Source organism: Ascidiella aspersa, chromosome 6 (genome assembly GCF_963924565.1).
Source record: "Ascidiella aspersa chromosome 6, kaAscAspe10.2, whole genome shotgun sequence".
Classification (NCBI taxonomy): Eukaryota; Metazoa; Chordata; class Ascidiacea; order Phlebobranchia; family Ascidiidae; genus Ascidiella; species Ascidiella aspersa.
Window position 1 is genome coordinate 11,585,382 of NC_139452.1, and position 21,088 is coordinate 11,606,469.

A 21,088-nucleotide genomic window follows, 5' to 3' on the forward strand; every position below is an offset into this window, starting at 1 on the left:
CCATAGGATATCTTGCATATATATAAACGCACAAAATGACTTGGGTTGTTTCGATTTTTGTTAAGATCAACTCAAGCTAAGTTTAACCATTACATGTCTACAATTTATCGAGTCTCAAAATATACAGCTATACAAAAGCACAAAATACAGTTACCAACCTTTTGTACTTATACACTCAATGAAAACCAACTTCACTATTACAAAAAGCAAAAAAACAGAAAAAAACAGTTCAGTAGTCGATTTACTGCAGAGGTATCATCCATTTTTGATGGTTCACCCTTATTTACCCCGTTTGGTTGGTTTCACCACCAGTTCAAGAAACACTGTTCTATAGTAAGAGTCAAAAGGATTTCAAGTATTTTTTATTTAGGGCCCATAAATAATTATAGAGATAGGGACAAAAAAACTAATGGGATGCTAAATCAAGTGCCCTTAAGAAATCTGAGATCATTGTTTGCAAACTCCAGCGCTAATATGTCACATTTAACTAAGATGCATTCGAGGATGCGTACGACAAAACATACGCGCCAAGGCCAGGAAGCATACAAAGTCTTTGAAGCCACATATGTGTTACTTAAGATTAAATGGGCCACATCACAAAGACGGTAAAACGCGAACAAAACGCATCGTGACATGTGTTTAATGTGGACCGTGACATAGGTCAGGTTCATTAAAAAAAGTCGACTAACTGTCATTGATATATAGGCCTATTGTCGTATTGGGATACTTTTGTAGGTTGTTTGCCGAATTATTTAAACCTTGTTAGGTTGTTGCAAGTCACGACACGATGTTTTATGATGTTGATCTAGAGCAGGCATTTTGAACCTTTTTTTGCTCATGGCCCACCAAATTAGTAAAACAATGGCGTTGGCCCATTAACGCTTAATGAAAAACACCTAGTTTCAACAACAAAATGAAGTAATAAATCTTGTACATTATTTCAAATGTGTTACGTCGCCCGATACCTTATGGCGTGGCTTGGGACCGCCCAAGCGAGTAGTTATATATAAAGCGGGGCAGCAAATATCATGGGCAGCCAATATAAATGGAGCAGTTTATAATGAAATGCGCCGAAGGCGCCGAAAATTTTATGTATTGCATTTCTTTATCTTCTGATTTGCGGTTTTACAGACTTTCTGAAAATTTCTAAAGCCAGTCAAAGTCCTAAAAATTATACTCCCTTGCAATAGCTGACGAAAAACAAAGGGATTTTAATAGCATTTGGAAAATGAAACCGGACATTGGTGCTTTGTATTTTGTAGCTTCAGATATTTTTCGAAACAACTCGCAAGACTATCACAAAATGCCAAAAATATATTTACAATGATAGTATATTGTTTTCGAGCGGATGGTTAATCTCTCTTTCCATGTTGGTGTAAAATTTGAAAGCAATTGTTGTATTTTTATACTTCTGGCAGTTCCTGTTGGTTAAGTCACTATTCTATTTATGACGATAGAAGGTAACATAGGTTTTAAAAAAGTTTTAATTATTGAAGTTGATAAACTTACACCTGGAACATTGCATGAGGTCAAAATACTTACCTTTATGAGATATTCATTTTCGCGTTAATTCGAGTGATTAAAAAGTACCCGGACACACAAGTAACCCCACCTACGGAAACGTCGCGGCACACCGGTTGCGAAGCAATGGGAGCGCTGTCCTAATCAAAGCAAAACTACTGCTCGCAAACAAAACAATGAATAATACGTAAGCAAGGCGATTGTTACGTTTGGAGAACCTTCCCGGCATCGGTACTACACGTTTCGAGTAAAGTAACAAAATGTGAAAAGAAACAATTTCACCAACAGAACATTAGGTATTTATTTGTCGGACTCTGTGTTCATAATGACCTGATATCTGATGTCGCTGTATCCAAAGCTCTGTGACCCACTAAAAACAGCGTCATGGCCCATAACTGGGCCATGGCCCATATGTTGAAAACCTCTGATCTAGAGAAAAAACGTTTTTGTGATTGCTAAGCAAACACCAAGTGAAATTCCTGTTAGGTTCAAGATTGTTGTTTAAATACACCGAGGTGGAAACTATATCTGCATATCCCAGAAACATTTAAACCAGTGTCAAAGTTGCTACAAAATAGATCAGAGACAGGACTGTGTTCAATTTAAATCTCGTCATTCACGTAATACGTATTATGATATTCACAAGCCTGTGTTAGGTTAAAACCATACGCTTCTCTAAACCTTGGAATTTGTTAAGTCGTGCTCTAACGAATACAGTATCAGCAATGGTTTTCGAGAAAATAAAAATGCCCGTCGGTTAGCCTACAATGTTTGTTCACAAATATTTTGTTTTAAAATAACTTTCAAATCGCGTTATCATTAGTAAAAGTGGCAAACCAATACCTGATAAATAATTTTAACAAACCTGATGCAATTCCTTTTTAAAGTCCTCTACTATTTCTTGAATGATGTTGATCACGTAATCTTGTAAGACTTTGTTATCCTAAAAGAAGTAATACAAAGGTATGTGGTATTGTTTCCAATATCCGATAGTTGTACAACCTATATTAGCTTGTCGATAAGGTTTTAAACGTTAATAAATTTGACTATTTTACTGTTAAAACATAATAAGCCACAGATCGAATAAGTAATTCAACCGAAGTAACTTTGTTTTTTCAAACATAGCTATTATTGATAAACTTACCATTTATTTGTTGAAGCGGTATAAGTGAGTACAGCAGCCAAGATAAGACTAGGCTACACGTTTGCCGTATTACAGCATGGTACGCTGAAAAGAGGAACTAGGCCTACACCTATCCGGTAACAGTCCACTAACAACAAAGGGCACCTGTTAAAACACAAAAGAAGCAGCTTTGTTCGGTTGTAAAACGATACCAGTCAAATAAAAACATAATGTATGTTTCGCCTTGAGCACCATCGGTGGATTACTAGAAATCAGTCACATATAACATAATAATGCGATTCATGAGCATGCCATAAATATATAACAAACGACTAAAGTGACTAAACGGTCTGACAGAGTGATACTTCCACAGTACGTGGAAAATGGTATGATGCACTCACGAGCAAGAGCCGATCAAAGTGAGACACCAGGACATCCCCCCCAAAAAATTTTAATTTTTGCCAAATTTGCTATCTAAATTAAACATTCCTTTTACGATAATAATTCAATAAATCAGACGAAATAATTTTTTTCGAATATGTTTTAGATTTAGACCGTTTGAACGAAACCTTATCAGCTCGAAAGGCGCCATGCAAAAATTTCTGACAAATTATTTTACAAACCACATCATATCTACAAATATGCGAATCTTTTTAAATTGCCGAACTCTTCACGTCTCCTTTCAAATTTAAAATATGCAACTTAAACTATGCAAACGCAATTGTTTAGTTTGCTCGAGAACACCGGGTGTTTTCAAATTGGATGTTTTATGGCTGCGCGTTATAATAACCTTTTCATGCCTCACTTGATGAAAATTATAGAACCACCCGTGTCACCCACGCAGTAACGCGTCCTTGACAGCATCGCAAGTCATGATTTTGTGTGGTAATACTGGTTTAAACCTGTTGTAAATTTACTGCAGCTATTTCTAATGTATGGACATTCTTTAGTAATCGATAATGTCGTTATTGCTTGATATTATGCTATTAATACATTTATGGCAAACAACTCGTGAGGACCATTGACCCCATTTATGGATGGCTAAACAGAACGAACGTAAAGAGTAACCCGTAGTGCAAATGGCGCATTTATATCGATTGGTTAAGCAAAATTATCATTTTAAAAAGAGAGATTTACGTAAATAAAAAAAATTAAGGGCCAAAAATAGTTAGCGACATGGCTTGGTAAAAAGAACATATTGTTTACCGGTCATTTGTTCCGGTATTAATTTCATCACAACAAGTATCGAACTCTTTTGGCTTACTTGTACCATTAGGTACAATATAATGTGTACTAATGTTGTTTACACTTAGTTTTATCAAGCTTAATTACTGCGAACCAACTACAGCTGTGAACCGCCAAATTACTAAACAGGTTAAAAGTCTCTTGATGTTTCGACTACGGCTTGTATGACGAAACGTTTACCACATAATATTTTCCATATACCCCGACGGTTAGTTTAAAAGTCTTAGATCGGAATAAGCTTGCGATTGCCTAACGGATTTACCACTATACTTGGCGTAGGAGTTCAGATATCCAACGACGAGTGTGTAAAATCAGCTGTTAATAACACAAAGAACCATAGATGTTTTTTTCATTTTGAACAGCACAGAAAATGCCAAAAAAATAAAACGCCAGAAGACAGTTGCAAAATTTTATCTTTGTATGTTTCACGAGATATAATTTTGAAACTGGTAATTACCCACATAACCGTAATCGCTTTTTCCGCCAGTGATATGCACCCCTGTAAGCAGGACGCCTTGTTCTACAATCCCACCAAAACCATGGTTTTATTTTGTAATTATATAAACGCACCTAATGCTTGACGCGCCTTCATAACCTTCGATTCGCAGAGGAACTAAAAAATTTAAAAGCCTTAGTTCACAGCACTGTCAACAGAAAAGAACCAGCTTAATAAGACGGGTATAGTAACGAAAAATAAACTTTAGGTATAATTTAGGATTTTTTATGGTATAATTTTGAAAAGATCTAACAAGATGCAGCAATATTCTTGTGGCATAATGCAAGGGTAAGAATTTTAAACTTGGTCCGAAAATATCATCACTTGTGTGTGTTTGTGACGTGTATAAGTACCACATACACGATTTCCTATACAATTACTTTTTTCTTGCTCATCTGTTGTACAGTTAAAAAATAAAAATGCGTAAAAAAACTCTTTTAAACCAACGTGGCTTGCGACAGCATTTCTGGTCCGCTATTGTAAACCGTTATTTGCCCCAGATTTAGATGAGCTATCCAGTGGTCGGCAACCGCCGGTCCGCAAAAAGTTCGTTACCGGTCCCGGGTTGCCCGATTAAAATTTTGATTTAAACCCAACGTAAAAAAGCCGGAAAAAAGTAAACAAATTTGGATTAATTTTTAGTTTCATAGCACATTAAATTTCATTTAAATATACTCCATGGTTGATTGATATGACAAAAAATCACAATTACTATCAAGCTCTCGTAAGGTTGAAAAGAACGTGTGCCGTGGCTATATGAGTTACACATAGCAAGTTCACAACACCCAAAAATAGATATTTTTATTGCAAAATCTCCTTACTACTTATAGTACAATATCAAAAAATAGTGATTTTTGATGTTCGAGTGTGATAACCTAAAGTGCTATAGAATAAATTCATGCAAACGATAATGACATAATTTCTTATTTTTGTATTTAAGCAGGGAAGGTTTCGAAAACAACAAATGCATTTTAATTACTTTTAGAAAGCCTCTATAAAATGACAGAAAAAAACCAAAAGATGAATGAATCTTCTGACACCAACCACTTTTTGTTTAGTGTCAAAAAATCTGGCAAGCGTTGTTCGAATGTCTATTCTATACCATTCAGGCGCCAGTCGATAGTTCATACTTTTTCATATTGCCATTATTTTATTTTTTTATTACGTAACTAAACTATTGAAAGTGTCCTGTATGGCCTGGTCATAAAAGGGATCTGAAATATGGTATTATATATAATACAAAGTGGATTCATCTAAAAGAATGCTTTTTTGCCATTTTTTTACAAGATAGAGGAATAGGCGATAATAGTATACAAGTTAAACTTATTAAAAAAAATATTCTAAATTCAACATAAAAACGTAAAGGCCTTAAAAAAAGCGGCTTCAAATGAGCCGCGGTTGGGTTTAATTGCTTTGCGGCCGTTTTATTAAGTATAATAATCTCTAGGTGGTAGCATCTCTCAGCGGCAAAACAAGCTTAAAGTTTGCATTGAAAAGAGTTGTAATAAATTTCCCTAAATGTTGGCCTATATTTGTTTTATGGCCTGTCCGCGAAATAAATTCAGTTTTGAACCGGTCCGCATTGCAAAAAAGGTTGCCGACCCCTGATTTCCCTAGGTATAACATTTTTCTTACATAAATTGACTTAATTGTGTTTCGTTTTGACACTATTTCTTCGATTCAGCCCTATATTGAAATGCTTTTACACAATAACACTCTCTGAAACAAACGTTGCAAGATAAATTCATTTCTCCTGCGCCAAGGCGATAAGCCTATTTAAACATTAAGTAAATGGCAAACATGGTTTCCCTGTTTAAATTACTATTACGGAATATCTTTAGGAAAAGCTAATTAAACAAATTCTAATAGGTTATTGCAGGCTATCGCTGTTTGAATAAGGCTTTCTCAGTCAAACCTGTGGGAACCAAGTTACTTCCAATTGTTTAGCAAAAATATCTATACACTTCAGACACTACACCTTTTTTGTCCTGGCCAATATGCCAGATCTCCTTCTTGTTTGCACGTATACCAGTTTCAGCCATAAATGACAATGTTTTTAGCTTCTAGCGTTCGGCAAAATCATATCAAATACTTTTAGTCTCGATTTCACTGCACACCAAGGCACGTGTTCAACTGGGCTCAACAAGTATATTAAGTTGCCTGCTTTGCGACCTTATGTTGTGGATTAATTCTCTTAAATTCTGGACCATCCCCTGTTTTGTCTCGGTGTACGATTTATGGAGAGTTCCTAACAGTGGTGAAGGTAAGACGAAATGGTCTGCAACGGCAAGATTTGCTACCTGAGCGGCGTCCCGGTGAAAAATGGTACGCCGTACCGTAAAGAAAAATATAATTTTTGACCAGGCATTCTCGCCATCTCATTAAATGTATTTCAACTGAGATTTAGTTCCATCTTTGTGTGCTTTATCAAACAAAAACTCCGATAACTCCGATATGCCTTTTTTGTGCTTTATCAAACAAAAAGTCCGATAGGATCTTTTTATTTAGATGGATGTACCTCGTCACGGTTTGACGTAACTTGATGATGTCATCTTAAAAAGTGCTTCGGTACGACATTTTTATTGTTCCAGAAAAACCCCTGGTTCTAAACATTTTCGGAAATGAAGATTTCGCCACAGTGTTTGCTGAACACAACCTTATATGCGTACCAATATAGCGATTAAACTTGTTATAACGAACACTCACTCTAACTTGCGCAACTGGATTTGCTGGTTAAATGTCATACGAAATAAATTGATCACACTTTTGGTATTATGAATCAGGTGCTATTTTATACATCGAAATGAAAAATTGATCAAGCGGTTAGTTTTTACAGCTACAAAGTCAATAAAGATATTTTGCCGAACGGGTCACACACACCTCATCGAAAATGCGTTGTTGTGAGAGTGAAGCATTAGGAAATTTCATCACATTGATTCCAGCAGAGTTTTTTAACTGCTAACGCGCCAATACCTAAACCGCTATTGCCTATCCAAAAACAGGTCCTTAACCCACTGGCTATCCATCGGAGAAGCATGGCAATTTTTTTGTGGTGCATGTTTGTTTTAAAAGGTCAAACCAAAAACATACTTTTATGACGTTATATTTATTGTGGGGCCCGACAGCAATTTGAAAACAAGTGGGGAAGGGACATTTTTGAAATCAATGGTTTAACCGATAACGCCTTGTTATATACGTTATAGCATGGAAATTTGCGTGACCGGTTACCATGGTAAAATGACATGCTAAAATAAAACTTTATTTTCGTTTGATGTGTAGAAAACAATCTGTAATACCGCTTAACATTACCAGCGTAAAAAGGATAAAGGCAGTACAAATTTAGAGTAACAGTTGAACCTGCCCGGTACAAATGATTGCTATACACACTTGGTTTAGCAATGCCGGGTACTTTGCCCACTTTTGTTTCAAATGTAGTCTTGTCATACAACAAGGCCAAGTGAGTCGGTAATCGTTTATATACATCATACGATAAACTCGCTGTTTACTTATTTTTTGTTAACTGTTTCAAAACGCCAATGATTTGATCTTTCCCTTTGCGGAAAAATCCCTTGTGTGACTCATTTAGCAGTTGGTACGTCGAATACTGAAGATCAAGTTCTTTTTCAAATTTCTCAATCATTTCCTTTTGGAAATAAGGCTCTGGTTGGCCTCCGCTTTTTAAGAAGCCAGCAACTAGGAAGCTATTTTTGCATAACTCGTGATCTCGCCTTAGTTCTTTTTCCTCCACATAGTCTTCTTCGCAGGTCTTAATAAAATAAATAAACAAGAAAGATTGTTATGTTTAATCACAACGCAATTATGCCGTTCAACTGTAAAACGTCAATGTTCGTTAATTAAAGCTCACTGTGGAGATTATTTGTGCTTTAATATAATAATACCGTAGTTTATTTTTTCAAAAGCGAGCGTGACTAACCTTGGACATTTTTTCCATGTAAATGCTTCTTCCTTTTTCTAATTCTGTTTCGATTGATTTTCGTGCTTCTTTCTATATAAAAACATCCTGAATCCAAATACGTAGTACGGCATTCTTCAGCTAAAACCGATTTGTCCATCATATCCAAACTTATTTTGAAATAAAATAGTCATTGAACCCGCTTATAAACTTCCATAAACAAACAGTTGATGGTTTAATTAGGAATGAGGGTGTTCACTTTGAATTGGGGTGTTCTCTTAATTAAGGTGTTTTCTTTAAATTAACCTTAATTGATTGCTGTGTTCATCTAAAGCGAAATTTTAATACGAGACAGGTTAAAAAAAATTGCAATTGCGCACAACCGTGCTTCATCAGGCCAATATATTCGAATGAAAAAAATTAAATCTTCTAAAAATCTGTTAGTATGACGAACTTAATTATACCTTTAATTTGGGCCGATATTTTTTAATAAAATTATGTTTCATGTACAAAATATAACATACGCTGTCAAATTTAAATACCACTCCGGTGTACAATAAATATTGTATAAATTCAAAAGTTCGAATCGTATCTGTTTCTCAAAAAAACTTTTTTGTTTTAAGTAAGCATACATGTATTATACAAAAAAATGTGTGAACCGACCATCAATCTGTATTTTATTTTAAAGGCATTGGTCACCGTGTTACGTATATTCTTTTGACGCGTCGACTCGTACAGCTCACTCATCTTGTGTCGGAGGTCTTTCCTCGATGGTCAAACTCGATGAGTGGTTCCTTTTGTTCTATTAGAATGTCGTATTCCTCAAGAGCCCATTCAAGCTGCTTGCGATGACGTTGGTATAAATCATTTTCTTTCTCACATGGCAACTTTGGCTTAACACGAAAACGAGATTCTTAAATTAGGCGCTTAAAAGTAACACTCTCTTGTGCAAATCATTCTTTAGGGTTAAAAATTTAAATAATTTTTGGCGTGTTATAGTCTAAATAAGTGGTTCTCGGGGGAGACGGGGATGCGAACATTTTCTGCAAAAAGTGCGCACATTTTTGAAGGCAGTTTAAAATATGCGCACATTTTTTGCACATTTTGGCGTGCACATTTTTGCGCACATTGTGCAAAATAACGCCACGTCCCCTGTTGTCTCGGGGGTCCGCAAAACGTTTTCAGGGGGTCCGCAAAAACGTTTAAATATACCTTTATTAAAATAATTAACCCTTGGAAACATGCTTGCTCACAACCGAGATCAGTGACAAATAACATTGAAACATTTTATTAATCGCATTGAGTATGACATAACACTTCCATTGTGATGTAACACAAATATAGTGTAAAACGGAAGCCAGCATTACAACAGCTCACTTGTACTTGATTTTTGTTTATGTTTTTGCTTTCGTTCGTAAAGATGACATGTGTCTACTCTATATAGCATTGTTAAAACACAACCACGCATTTTAAGACTTGATTTATAGTTGCAGCAGCAGAAATAACAATAAACGTGACATAATTTTGACGTGGTCTGTTACTTTACCAAGCATAGGTGCACTAGGCCGACATACTGATTTACTAAAAATAACCAATTGCAGATGTTACACCAGAAATATGTAAGGGGTCCGTCACTAATCGAAAGCATCAAAAAGGGCCGTGGGTACAAAAAGGTTGGAACCACAGGTCTAAATTGTTTGCGCAATTTTATAAACATACATTATGCGCAGCGAGAAGTTACGATTTTGATATCCTTGTCTGGTACAAATAAATAAATGGATTAATGAAAATTGGTTAAATACCTATAACTTGGTAAGTCATGGTTAGCAACAAATGTTATTAACAGAATTCAACAACAAACAATCAAAGTAAAATTAAACCGTTTATGGAACACTTACTTCTCCAAGCTCTTTTCGATAGCAGTGATATGTACGCTGTTTCGTATTTTCGAATGTACTGCAACGTTTTTGCTAAAAGTAAATAACAGCAAAGATAAAATGCAATTGGGTTTCTATTTCAAAAGGCATATTATAACATTTCCATTTTTAGGCTAACAACAAGCCTAGAAAAAAAATTATGCTTAAGTGGAATTAATGCGAATTCATTAATAATTACTAATTAATTTTACTTGGTACAGAATAAAGCTCGTTTCTATAACTCTGTTAACAAAGTTTAGCGCAGTGAGGAGTGCATTAGGAAAGTTTTTGTGTCTTCCCGAGTGTGGTGGTAACTTTTCACTTACGCAACCCGTTACTGTCCATCTGGTCATGTTACTTATATTTTGCTGATTAAATTAGTAGTACACAACCAATATCAACTAAAAAGTAAGTAGTACAGCACCAAACTAAAAAGTAGTAGCACAGCACCAATATCAACTAAAGAATCTCAATCTGACTTTGTAGCAGAAACAAGGAAATTACGAGTCGCCGCCGACATCCGAAACTTAGGGTCGCTCATCGTTGCGCACCTGATGCTGGCATAAATCAATATATTAACCCAAACAATTGTACCGACCCAGTTACCCAGTTAAAATAACAATAACGCACACTTACACTTATTTTGTTTGATTCCAGTACATTAGTACAATACAACCAGTATGGCAGAACGCTGGCGACTTGACGACTATGTCGGCCAACGAATCAGACAAAAAAAACATTAAATTGGTGCAAAAGAATATCTTTATAAATTTTTGATTTTTGCAAAGATCTATTTAACAAGAAAATGTATTGTTTTTTCACATATTTATTCTCATGGTTTTTAAATCGATGATGTGTATAGAACATTCCGTACTACATTTGCCGGAAATATATATTTGGTTATAAAAGGCATTTGGAAAACAAATATATCGCCTAAACATGGCAAGGTTTAAACACCGCCTTTAACTGAAAGGATAAGACCAAAAACAAAGAATTTGGATCAAAAATGCTTGGCTGGCAAGATTTTGCTAACCTGGATACAACTAAATGTTTTAAATAAAATTTATTATGAAGGGTAAAGCTCAAATATAATCATCTGGTTGGAAGTTTTTATACATCTATATAATATGTAATCAAAATTTCTGAAATATTTTAAAAGTGTAGCCTGTACCTATAGATAGACGAATCGGGGTCATGGCAAATCTAGGGTTAGATCCAATAAGAAAAGAAAACAAGGCTATGTCCTCCCAAACTATTGTCATAACAGTTTTGACCACATAAATACAAATATTTCTTGCTAATCTTGTGTATTTTACCGCTCCGCAGAATTGTTTTCAGCTCCTTTTCCTGTCGGCAAATAGCCTAGTAAAGGTATTTAGAACTAATTGGTGTTGCACAATACGCTCGAAGGTTGCTGGAAATTCTCACGCTGGATAAGTATGCTTCATACTTAAGATTAGAATTGTTAAAAAGCAACACCGCCCCAAACATACACACCTTTCTGGCATCATTTTTGTTCTTTATTTGCTCTAGGGAGTTGTCTAGAAAGTCATCTAGTTCAACCAGGCATTTACCCACAAAATCAGGACCTTTTGTATTATGCAAAGAAAGAATTGCTTGTTTGGCTTGCAGCTTTGCCTTTTTGTGAGTTTTGTCGATCAACTTATCATCAACGTATTCTGTTCCGCAACCCTAAGAATGCAAAGCAATTACCTATAGCCAATTTTTATTTAGAACGTTTATGATCCTAGGAGTCGAACATTTATATTTTTCCCATTTGGTTATTAAATGATACTAGACGTATATAACTATATAGACCAGGGGCGTGCAACTGTTTATCGCAACGGGCTATTATGTATAGTTATGATGGTGCTGCGGGCCAGACAACTAAAATGCACACTATGACGCAATAATGGAGGTTCGCTCAGTGGACGCAATACTAAATGAAAAATACCAATTATTCCGTTACAAATAACTTCTTAAACAGTGAAAAGTATTACAACGAATGGGCTACTTGACGGAGTCTGTGCGGGCCACGTAATATAGGTAGCGCGGGCCGTGCTGTGGCCCGCGGGCCGTATGTTGCACGCCTCTGATATAGACCCACCTCATTCATGGCAGAGATGTAGATATCTTTAGCACGTTTCATTTGCTCTAGCATATTTTGCCCTTCTAATTTCTGCAAAAAAAAAAACGATTTTGTTTCAATTATCTTGGCCACAAGCTTTTTGAATTCGAGTAATGTCGTATTAACTTCATAATTTATTTTTAAACGTGTAAGCTAGTGGTTCTTAACCCTCTTATTCACTCGCGCCCTTTCATAATTGTCCTGTGTCTTGCGCCTCCTTAGATATTAAACAATTATCATCCTAAAAACATTTTCGTATTTTCTGATATCGATTCCATATCAGTGGGACTAAATGAAAATACACAAGCAATTGCAATCGCTCGAAGCGCGAAAAATAATGCGTTTATTTGTTTTAAATTATGTAAACTTTCATAAAGGAGAGATAACGCATTGGGCAGCACACAAAAAATGGCTCGCACCTGGTATATTGTTTTTTTATCAAGTTTATTTTGACAAAAAGGTTGTGAAGGCATTGACTCCACAGGTGTAGCGAAACCACGTAAAAATGTCGCCCAATATGCGCAAAAAATAAAAATTGCGCTGATCGTGTCTAAAAGGTGGGATGACATACAATGCAAAGCTATGTTGGAAATTGCAATACAAATCGCGCAAAGCAATCTGAGTTTCCCCAATTTGTGATATATGTATGATAGGTTCTCGCGAAGCGCCAAAACTATTCGCAGTTGTGTTGTTAAGTTTGTGAAAAGGATGGCATGGTGTCCAAATCCTGTGCTAAACTTAGTTCTCCATCAACCATGTACTGATTTGACTAAACACTGCCCAAAACAGCTGTAATAAATAGCAAATATTGCTTTAAAACTAAAAAAATACAATAAAACATAGTAGCCCAAAATTTGGCAAATCGCAAAAACATGATGTAGAGCAATAAAGCTGAAATAACAACAAACGCAACATGGAACAAACAAAATCATTCTAAATAGTTAACAGTTGGAGTAGAGCTCGGGCATGCTAAGTGGGTTATTGGTTGGTGAAGAACCACTGGCGTAAACCTATTGTCTAAATTAAATATCACGCAAATTTTTATAATAAACAGACACGTTTCCTGCTTTCAAATTACTTTTTACATTTAACTTGTTAGCAATGTTTAAAAAACTCTTATTTATTCGTGTTGGAATTAATATTAGAATACAACTTATCAGAGACCTCATATTGTTTGTTGTTTTTCTTGAATCTGTTTCCTTCGGTGAAAATTTTTGAAATCAATTCCTGTCGTTTATCTTTTCCCAACAAATGGTTGCTTACTCCAGGTGAAGAATCGAACATCTGCAGTGCCCTTTCTTTTGACGACTCGTGCAAAGATGCTATTCGATCCTCGGACATGAAGCGGTCATTACAGTCCTTTAAGTAGTAGTGCAGTACGAATAGGTGAAATGTAAAACATTGTTTAAAAAAATAAGTGTTCATCTCATTTTGACAGAATACAGTTGAGCGTGGATATAGTCCTATAACTCTCTGTCGAATAAACAGGAATCTGAACCAACCTCTTCCATTAGGCTTCGATATTCTCCCAACGCATTTCTTGAGGCTGTATTCAAGTCATCATGTAGCTTATCCTGCAAAACAATTCTTAGTCTTTTCAAAGAGTAAGGTTTTTTAATTCCTGACCTTTTAAATTTCCTAATGTGGTATTTACCATTTTCCTAACTGTTAAACAGAAATTGTTCCAAAGGAGAAATTAAATACATAAGAAGAATCAAAGATAAAAATACTTTTCCAAGTTTATTTTTTTTGTTTAAGAATTTTTTTTGTTTAAAGTATGCTTACCGGAAAAACATCGAATTTGATAACGACAATTTATGCAAAGGAGTAGTGTATAATCAAATTTAAAACGTTTGCGGCAACTTATTGATCTCTTATAGTGTTTTTATATAATATTGTTTCGATTCGAAACACAAAATGTTGCAACATCTATTTTGGCTATAGCAATTTATATCCAACCTGCTTAAGCTGATTTTCGGGTTGATATCGTTGATAAGTTTGATTAAGAAGGTTATTAAAGTCTTTCTGTCCTTTATGTTTTATTTCATCTGGCATTTCTCCCATTTTTTGTTTAAAATGTACAAGAGCTTCTTGTCGACAACGTTCTTCAATAGAATTCAATTGATTAACATCCACTGCCTTACCTTCGCACGACTGCAAGAGTAAATACGCAAAACGTAAAGCCGACCTTCACCACTACCATGATATGAAACAAAAAAAAATGAAACCTAATACCCTTTAAAATAAATCAATATTTACCTTTTCAAGTTCTTTTTGATAAATTTCTGCGGCAGTTTTAACATTGCTTGTCATTTTTTTCTCCAATTGAAACTGCAAAATGCATTTTAGAAAAGTTGATTTTTATATCAGAAATAAAAAAAGACTAATAAAAAAAAAAGATGTCGTTATAAGTGGAACATATTCCCTGGAAGTGACATAATCCTCAATATTTTTTTATGTTTATCCCTACATGCTTATCATCCCCTCACCACCCCTATCGAGTAAGACCAACCACAGATAATGCAGTTTAACAACAACAACAACAACAACAATATTTTTACCCACCCGTACGAGTTTGTTTCTTTGTGTAAGCAGTTGCACATGTGTGTCCATTTCATTTTCCAAACTTCTGCTCGCGGATTTGACAAAAATGGAGTGATATCCCATCTTTGGCTCCTTGTCGTATGATTGCAACACCTCTTCTCTTATAGTCATATAAGCGTGTTGCAGCTCTGTTTCGGAGACAAGTTTATCTTCGCATATTTTCTACAGAAAGTGGGATTTGCAATTACATTAAGTAACGAATATTTTAAGCTTTACGCAACACAAAACTTACCATTCCCATTTTTTCCTTAAATTCACGCAAGAACTTTTTTTGAGATGCTTCACTGGATGCCTTTACGTTTGCCTTAATAAAGCGACAATAATGGGTTAATTTCAGGAAATCAAACTTTTCGGGTTGAAATAGTTTTTTGGTAAAATGATTTAGCCGCGCTTTCGTTCCAAAGAAAATTAAAATATCTAGTTCAGCTACAGTTTAACAAAAATTATTTTGCAACCCGTGGACAAAGTAGCCGTTGCAGCTTAAGTAAATGCTTTTGGGTGACAAACTGTTAGTCTATAGCTTACATATCTAGAATAGAGGTATCCTGTGCATATACTGAAAAGAAGCTTTTTAGGTACTTATTTCTTTTATTCGACGTTTCAGCTACCTATACAGGCTGAAAATTAGGAGATCTTATAATAAACGTTATTTAAAACCTTTTTCTTGCATATATCAACAAACAATATTTACGAAATATTTTACGAAATATTTTTACGAGAATTTTGAACATGTAGCAAAACTGAAGGGAACCGTTTTTTGACAGCACGTTTGGTTTAGGGAACTTGAAAATATTTGCTTGAGTTCCGGTTCGTTCATTGAAATCTTTTGTTTTCCATTTAAGTTATATGGTTTTACATATCCCGTAAATCACTCTTTTTTGCTTGAGTTTTATTTAAAAATTGATCCTTAAAGCGCTATTGTTATAGTTTATAAATAAAATAAAACTTTACAATAAATAATTTAACTTGAACATAGAATTATTGGACTAAACAACAAACCAAGTAAACACTTGACCACAGAAGAATTTCCTAAGACTCTAGGCGGGAAAAGACGTCCATATATGGTTTGGAGCAAGGGTGCCCAAACTTTTAGCTGTTGACGGCCGCTATAACCGTCTTTATTGATCGCACGGCCGCCAGTAAATTTGTTTTCGAGATGCCGTCAAAAAGTTAAGTCATAACGTGACGTCATAGAACAATTAACATATACTTGCTGTTCTCTAATGATCTCGTGCAAAAATCTAGAACTGAAATGTAGTCTAATCGCGCGAAGCGCAAAAAATGTGGCATTACTGGTATAATTATTGGGTTTTTGAAAGTGTCACGTGACGCAGCTAGCCGGATGTTCGTCAAAACGGTGCGCATGCACTTCCACGGTGGTACCAAGTTCGATGACCTGGGACTCTGGGTCTACTGTCTGTGGGTTATGATATATTTTTTTATAGGTTTTGGCCTATTAACGAACTACATACTTTTAGCGTCTGGACATTTAATCCTCAATGTATCTTCTTTCCCTCCATGAGCTAAATACAAGTTTAAGAAGCAGTCACACCATTTTGTTCGCTTAAACACGGCTTTCTGTAACTACCGCTCAACCTTTCCCACACTTTTGCCTCAATTCCACTGATAACTCGCATTACCACATGCCTGCTTAGCCGTTAATCATGTATCATCAATTCTTATATTATATTTATGTGAGATCACCATTCAGGTTGATACATATCTACTACGCTGATTTATTTTTGCGTCAGTCGCACAAATTTCTAATCTGCTTTTAGCATATCAACCATAAACTCATGGCAGCACGGGCAAGGCCGCCAACATATGTTTGTTAAAATATGTGTTAACGACCGCATAATTATTCATCGACGGCCACATGCGGCCGTACGACACTTGTTTTAGAGGTTGCTTTTATCAATTTTCAATCGGGTTTTGATAGAAAGCCTTTTTGTGGTCTTATGCTGATTGTGCGACCCCGCCTGGCAGACATAAGATCATCGTGATAACAGGCTTCACTGTAAGTTGGAAAAATGTCTAAAATATTTGGAGTATCGAACCTACATTACATAGATTTTTTTATAATTATCCCACGCTTTAGTGATAAATAAAAAATAAAAATGTTTTAAGCATTAAATGAGTCATTAGTTTACCTCCCAAATGGTTGTAACTTCTGGCATTTTTCCGCTTTCGAAAACGTCAAAGTAGGCCAGAGCGAAGGTGACCACTTCGTATCCTGATGCAACTTTTCCGTTAAATGTTTTTACGGGAATGTTGTTTGGTGAAAATAAATGTTTCACCAAACTGTCAGTAAATTCCAGGAAGAGCGGTTTAACGTCTAGTTTTGAATGCAAAAAATAATTTTATAGTTTGAAATGTAAGGTATATATTTAAAAGACAACCGGGGTCCCTACGCAAGTACCCCAAATTATTTGTGTAAAGTGCATTCAACGCTTTCGCTAAGATGTTCGTCAGATAAGTCTGTGTGAAACAACTTTGAATAAGGTTATTTAGTTTTATTGACCGGCCATCCTACCGTCTAGTCGTAATTTACTTCCATCAGCTTTTCCTCTCACAGCTACTGTTTCTCCAGGGTGAGGCATAAGAAAACATGACATCTCTTCAAACGATTCCTTCAGGTTTCTTCTCACTGTTTTTAATTCCTTTTTACAGTTGTCCGTGCTTAGTTTTTTATGCATATATGTTCTTCCACCATCGATGCCATATTCAAAATCAGTATCTGACCAATCGCGGATTAAAAACATCAATTTCTGCAAGAAAAAGCTAACAAAATATATGTAAAGTAGCAACACGAAGCGTCCCATGATTTCTGTTATTTTCATCGTGATTATGAGAACTTACAAGGAGTGAAGTCTAATAGGGCGAAAATTGCAATATGGAAATAGACAACACTAGGGAAGAGTACAAAAATAAAGTAAAGAATCGCGTCACTAAAATATTTCATTTTATTTACAATTTTTCATGTTTAACATTATATGCCATGTCTTATTCCTAATGCGTCCTATCAACATTGCAGTGAACTAAAATCAGTTATTTATAACCATGAGGCTATTTAATAAGAATACATTGGATTATTTCGTGACTAAACGATTTTCTTTTTGAAAAATCTTTTAATCAATTTATCGTTGGTGGCCTTCCAATTGTAAATAAATGTATTTCATTTACACGATCGGATAAGTGTTACGAAACATTAAATAATCATTTTGGTAAAATGTATTTAACTGTCAGACTTGTCTCACGTTTATTTTTTTTTTAGTACCGAGAAAAACTTGTAAAATTTAGAACAAATTTGGTGTACGAAAGGTCCCCCGTATTCAATTGTTAACTTAATTATTTAAACAAATTTGCAATTAAATCACGTGACATTGAATCCGTGTTCCCGCATAACAACATTAAAAACTTCGGTACATGCTACACCAACATTAAATAGCAAACCTGAAAGCGTTGTGCCTGAGAAGGTTGTGTACTGTTTGATGCTGCCTTGCCGTAATCACAAAAAAGCTGTTAAAGGAATACATCAAAAGATTCGCCAAGTAAGTAAGTAAACATTCAGAACCTCTAACACTTAAATAACAAAAACAAATTATAAATACATAAATTAAAAAAATATGTTTAATATTTTACTTGTAGCAGTATTATTTTATATTTTGGCCTGTCGAACCTACAAACGTTAGTTCGAACCTCTAGATTCTGAAAATAATCTTCTTGTAGCTGTTGATTGATGTTAAAAATTTGCATTGAGCTCATCAGAGTACTAAATGCAAATATAACAGAGCATTGCTGCATATTTGCTTCGCTGTCGAATGAACCTTGGGTGTCCATGAGAAATATTGCCACCTTAATTTAAAAATGAAAAAAATGTATAACTTATTATGATTTTGTGCAAATTTTAAACGCTATCGTTATTTGTTTTATATATAGATCTGTCTTGTTGGATGACATTCTGATTATACGACTAAATAATATAGACAAAATTAGGCACTATATAGTCTCTTAAAGTTTTAACTAACCACCTTAACTATAGAGCATATTAATTCAAAATAAAATATATTCGAATATGTACTGAACAAAAAGCCCATAGATAAAGGAATATGTGTAACAAAGGCTCATGCACAATATACCTTTCCTTTTGAAGCAGTTTCGATATAGAACGGTTCATCCCAGATCCATATTCCAGTGGTCATGCGTTCACAGCCGCCTCTCCATCCAAAACCTTCTGTCAGTTCTTGGCCCTTTTCGCGCAACCAACCATTGTCCTAAAAAGCAACAAAAATCTTTATGGTCATATTGAAAGAGGCGAACTGGTTAGCAAATTGGGATCTCACAGTTTTGTTCTGTGTACTTAAACTAGTGCTGGCTCGTAGAGATATGACGTTCAACCAGTACATGCGTCATTGGTGAACATAGATTCCTTTAAATCTATTACATCAGTAGGTTGGAGCCCCATGATAAAGTATATGCCCAGTTTCAATGGGGCTTTAAATTCTCTTCTGTTATTAATTATTCTGACTAAGCCAATTCCCCGGCCTAAAATATATGTGCCATAAATAATTTTACAGATAAAACTAATCTTCGTGACAATTCAAAAACGATTTGGTTATTTTAAATTGAAGACAAGAAAATAAAAAGCTTATTTAGATAATCGTTATTGTAAGTTTCACAAACATTTCTCGCATTGAATCGAAGATTTATGCACAGCATTGTTCAAAGAATCATATTTGTTCGGTTGCATTTGAGTAATCGCTTGTACACTATACTATACGAAGCAACTGATCAATGTATACTACTAACCCTTTGAGCTCGCTTGGATGATTGTAAATATCGAAGAAAGAAGTTGAGCATGAAAGACTTTCCTTTGCGAAAAGCACCAGCCAACGAATAGATTGCAACAGGGGTGTTGCCAACTTGGCGGAATACTCGTTTTAGTTCTTCGCGGTTTATTGAATAGCTGAATTCGTCTTCCTTGAGGCAAATTATTTGGACAGCGCTTTTAGAAGGACGGCCACATTCCGTTTGGTCTGAGAGTAGGAAAAATACGCCTGGATCCGTATATTTTGAAGATTAAGTTTAACACAATGAAACGCCAATCACGACATGGGTTTCGTTCAAAGTTCGCATTTACAGTATTTGTATTTGAATTCATTTTATATGAATATTGTTTTCATTTAAACCAGCAAAAATGCGGTAACCAAAGACCAGGCACTAAAATGAAGTACGCGTCAGATCGCCAAAATAGCTTAACATTAGTCCTTGAAAGAAAAAACAAACTATTGACGAAGTAAACAATCATATTTTATATGCATTTTGCAATCCACTTTATGAGTAGGTTTGTCCCTAAACAAATACCAACGTTAATTACTTATTTAGAGGGCCTGACAACACTTTAAGTACGCCTACCTGTTTTTTGCCAACCCCGGGCTGCCAAGTTTGGCGATGGTTGGAAAGAGCGCTGATGTTCATATTTTTCATATTCAGAATGTGTTGTTAATACAAATAGTTAAAATCTGGGCAGAAATTTGCGCAAAGTGTACAAAATTACAGCGTGGTGCATTAATATGTATGCGAGTCAAATATCCCGCGTTGCTCACGATATATCTACTAATGTACTATTTTTAAGTTCAAAAAAACCCAACAAATGGCTTGACGTAAACTGTTCATTTGTTTGAGTGAAGGTGCTTCTGGAAACAATGAGCGATCGTGAATTAAGCCGGTTTACGAAATGGCAACCCCTGCTTACAGTTTTTTCTTATGCCAAAAAAGACAATTTTCTTATGCTTCTTTGTTCGGTCTGACTAAATCCGGTCCCACTAAATCTGTTTGGCTTCCTCCTATAAGTACATCCAACAAACAGGAGGTCCCATAGATATTTTTTCTAATTAAACATTGATAATGTTTCGTGGTATCAGAATGACTTCGTGATTAATGCTTTTATAAAGTTGAACGCTAATTAAATGATTTTTTAACAAATACTCAAAATATTTCCCAAAGAAACGAATTACTTTGATTTTTCCTATTAGTATCACATTCATATAATTATAATTTCAATATACGATACTTGAATATTAAAAACATGGTAAAAATCAGAGGCCGATCGAGGAATTTTGTTTTTGTAGGCCATAAAAGA

At 35.2% G+C, this 21,088-nt stretch overlaps 2 protein-coding genes and 1 long non-coding RNA gene across 3 annotated transcripts; all 3 read right to left on the bottom strand.

The window, feature by feature from the left end:
• Positions 1-9,007: 9,007 nt before the first annotated feature.
• Positions 9,008-13,961, bottom strand: LOC146139858 (uncharacterized). The gene is made up of 6 exons (XM_083391586.1): positions 13,845-13,961; positions 13,507-13,701; positions 12,322-12,393; positions 11,712-11,906; positions 10,197-10,268; positions 9,008-9,191 (listed from the first exon to the last, which is right to left on the bottom strand). The coding sequence occupies exons 1-6, from the start codon at positions 13,851-13,853 to the stop codon at positions 9,042-9,044; spliced, it is 693 nt and encodes a 230-aa protein (XP_083247712.1). The 5' UTR covers positions 13,854-13,961; the 3' UTR covers positions 9,008-9,041.
• A 348-nt stretch (positions 13,962-14,309) lies between these two features.
• Positions 14,310-14,975, bottom strand: LOC146139859 (uncharacterized). Its single transcript, XR_014501296.1, has 3 exons — positions 14,908-14,975; positions 14,602-14,673; positions 14,310-14,496 (listed from the first exon to the last, which is right to left on the bottom strand). It is a non-coding gene; the product is annotated as an uncharacterized LOC146139859 (long non-coding RNA).
• Positions 14,976-16,267: 1,292 nt separating this feature from the next.
• LOC146139860 (atlastin-2-like) lies at positions 16,268-19,411 on the bottom strand. Its single transcript, XM_083392536.1, has 6 exons — positions 19,391-19,411; positions 19,086-19,220; positions 18,634-18,801; positions 17,498-17,714; positions 17,097-17,281; positions 16,268-16,363 (listed from the first exon to the last, which is right to left on the bottom strand). The coding sequence occupies exons 1-6, from the start codon at positions 19,409-19,411 to the stop codon at positions 16,268-16,270; spliced, it is 822 nt and encodes a 273-aa protein (XP_083248662.1).
• Between the last annotated feature and the right edge of the window lie 1,677 nt (positions 19,412-21,088).

Coding starts and splice junctions, on each gene's coding strand:
- LOC146139858 (XM_083391586.1), bottom strand. Junction 11,907..12,321: donor ACATCTCTGCCATGAATGAG/GTGGGTCTATAT, acceptor TTGCATTCTTAG/GGTTGCGGAACAGAATACGT. Junction 9,192..10,196: donor ATCGAAAAGAGCTTGGAGAA/GTAAGTGTTCCA, acceptor TTTCGTGTTAAG/CCAAAGTTGCCATGTGAGAA.
- LOC146139860 (XM_083392536.1), bottom strand. CDS start 19,411: ATGGGGCTCCAACCTACTGAT. Junction 19,221..19,390: donor TGGGGCTCCAACCTACTGAT/GTAATAGATTTA, acceptor GTTGCTTTTTAG/GACAATGGTTGGTTGCGCGA. Junction 18,802..19,085: donor AAACTGCTTCAAAAGGAAAG/GTATATTGTGCA, acceptor TTTTAAATTAAG/GTGGCAATATTTCTCATGGA.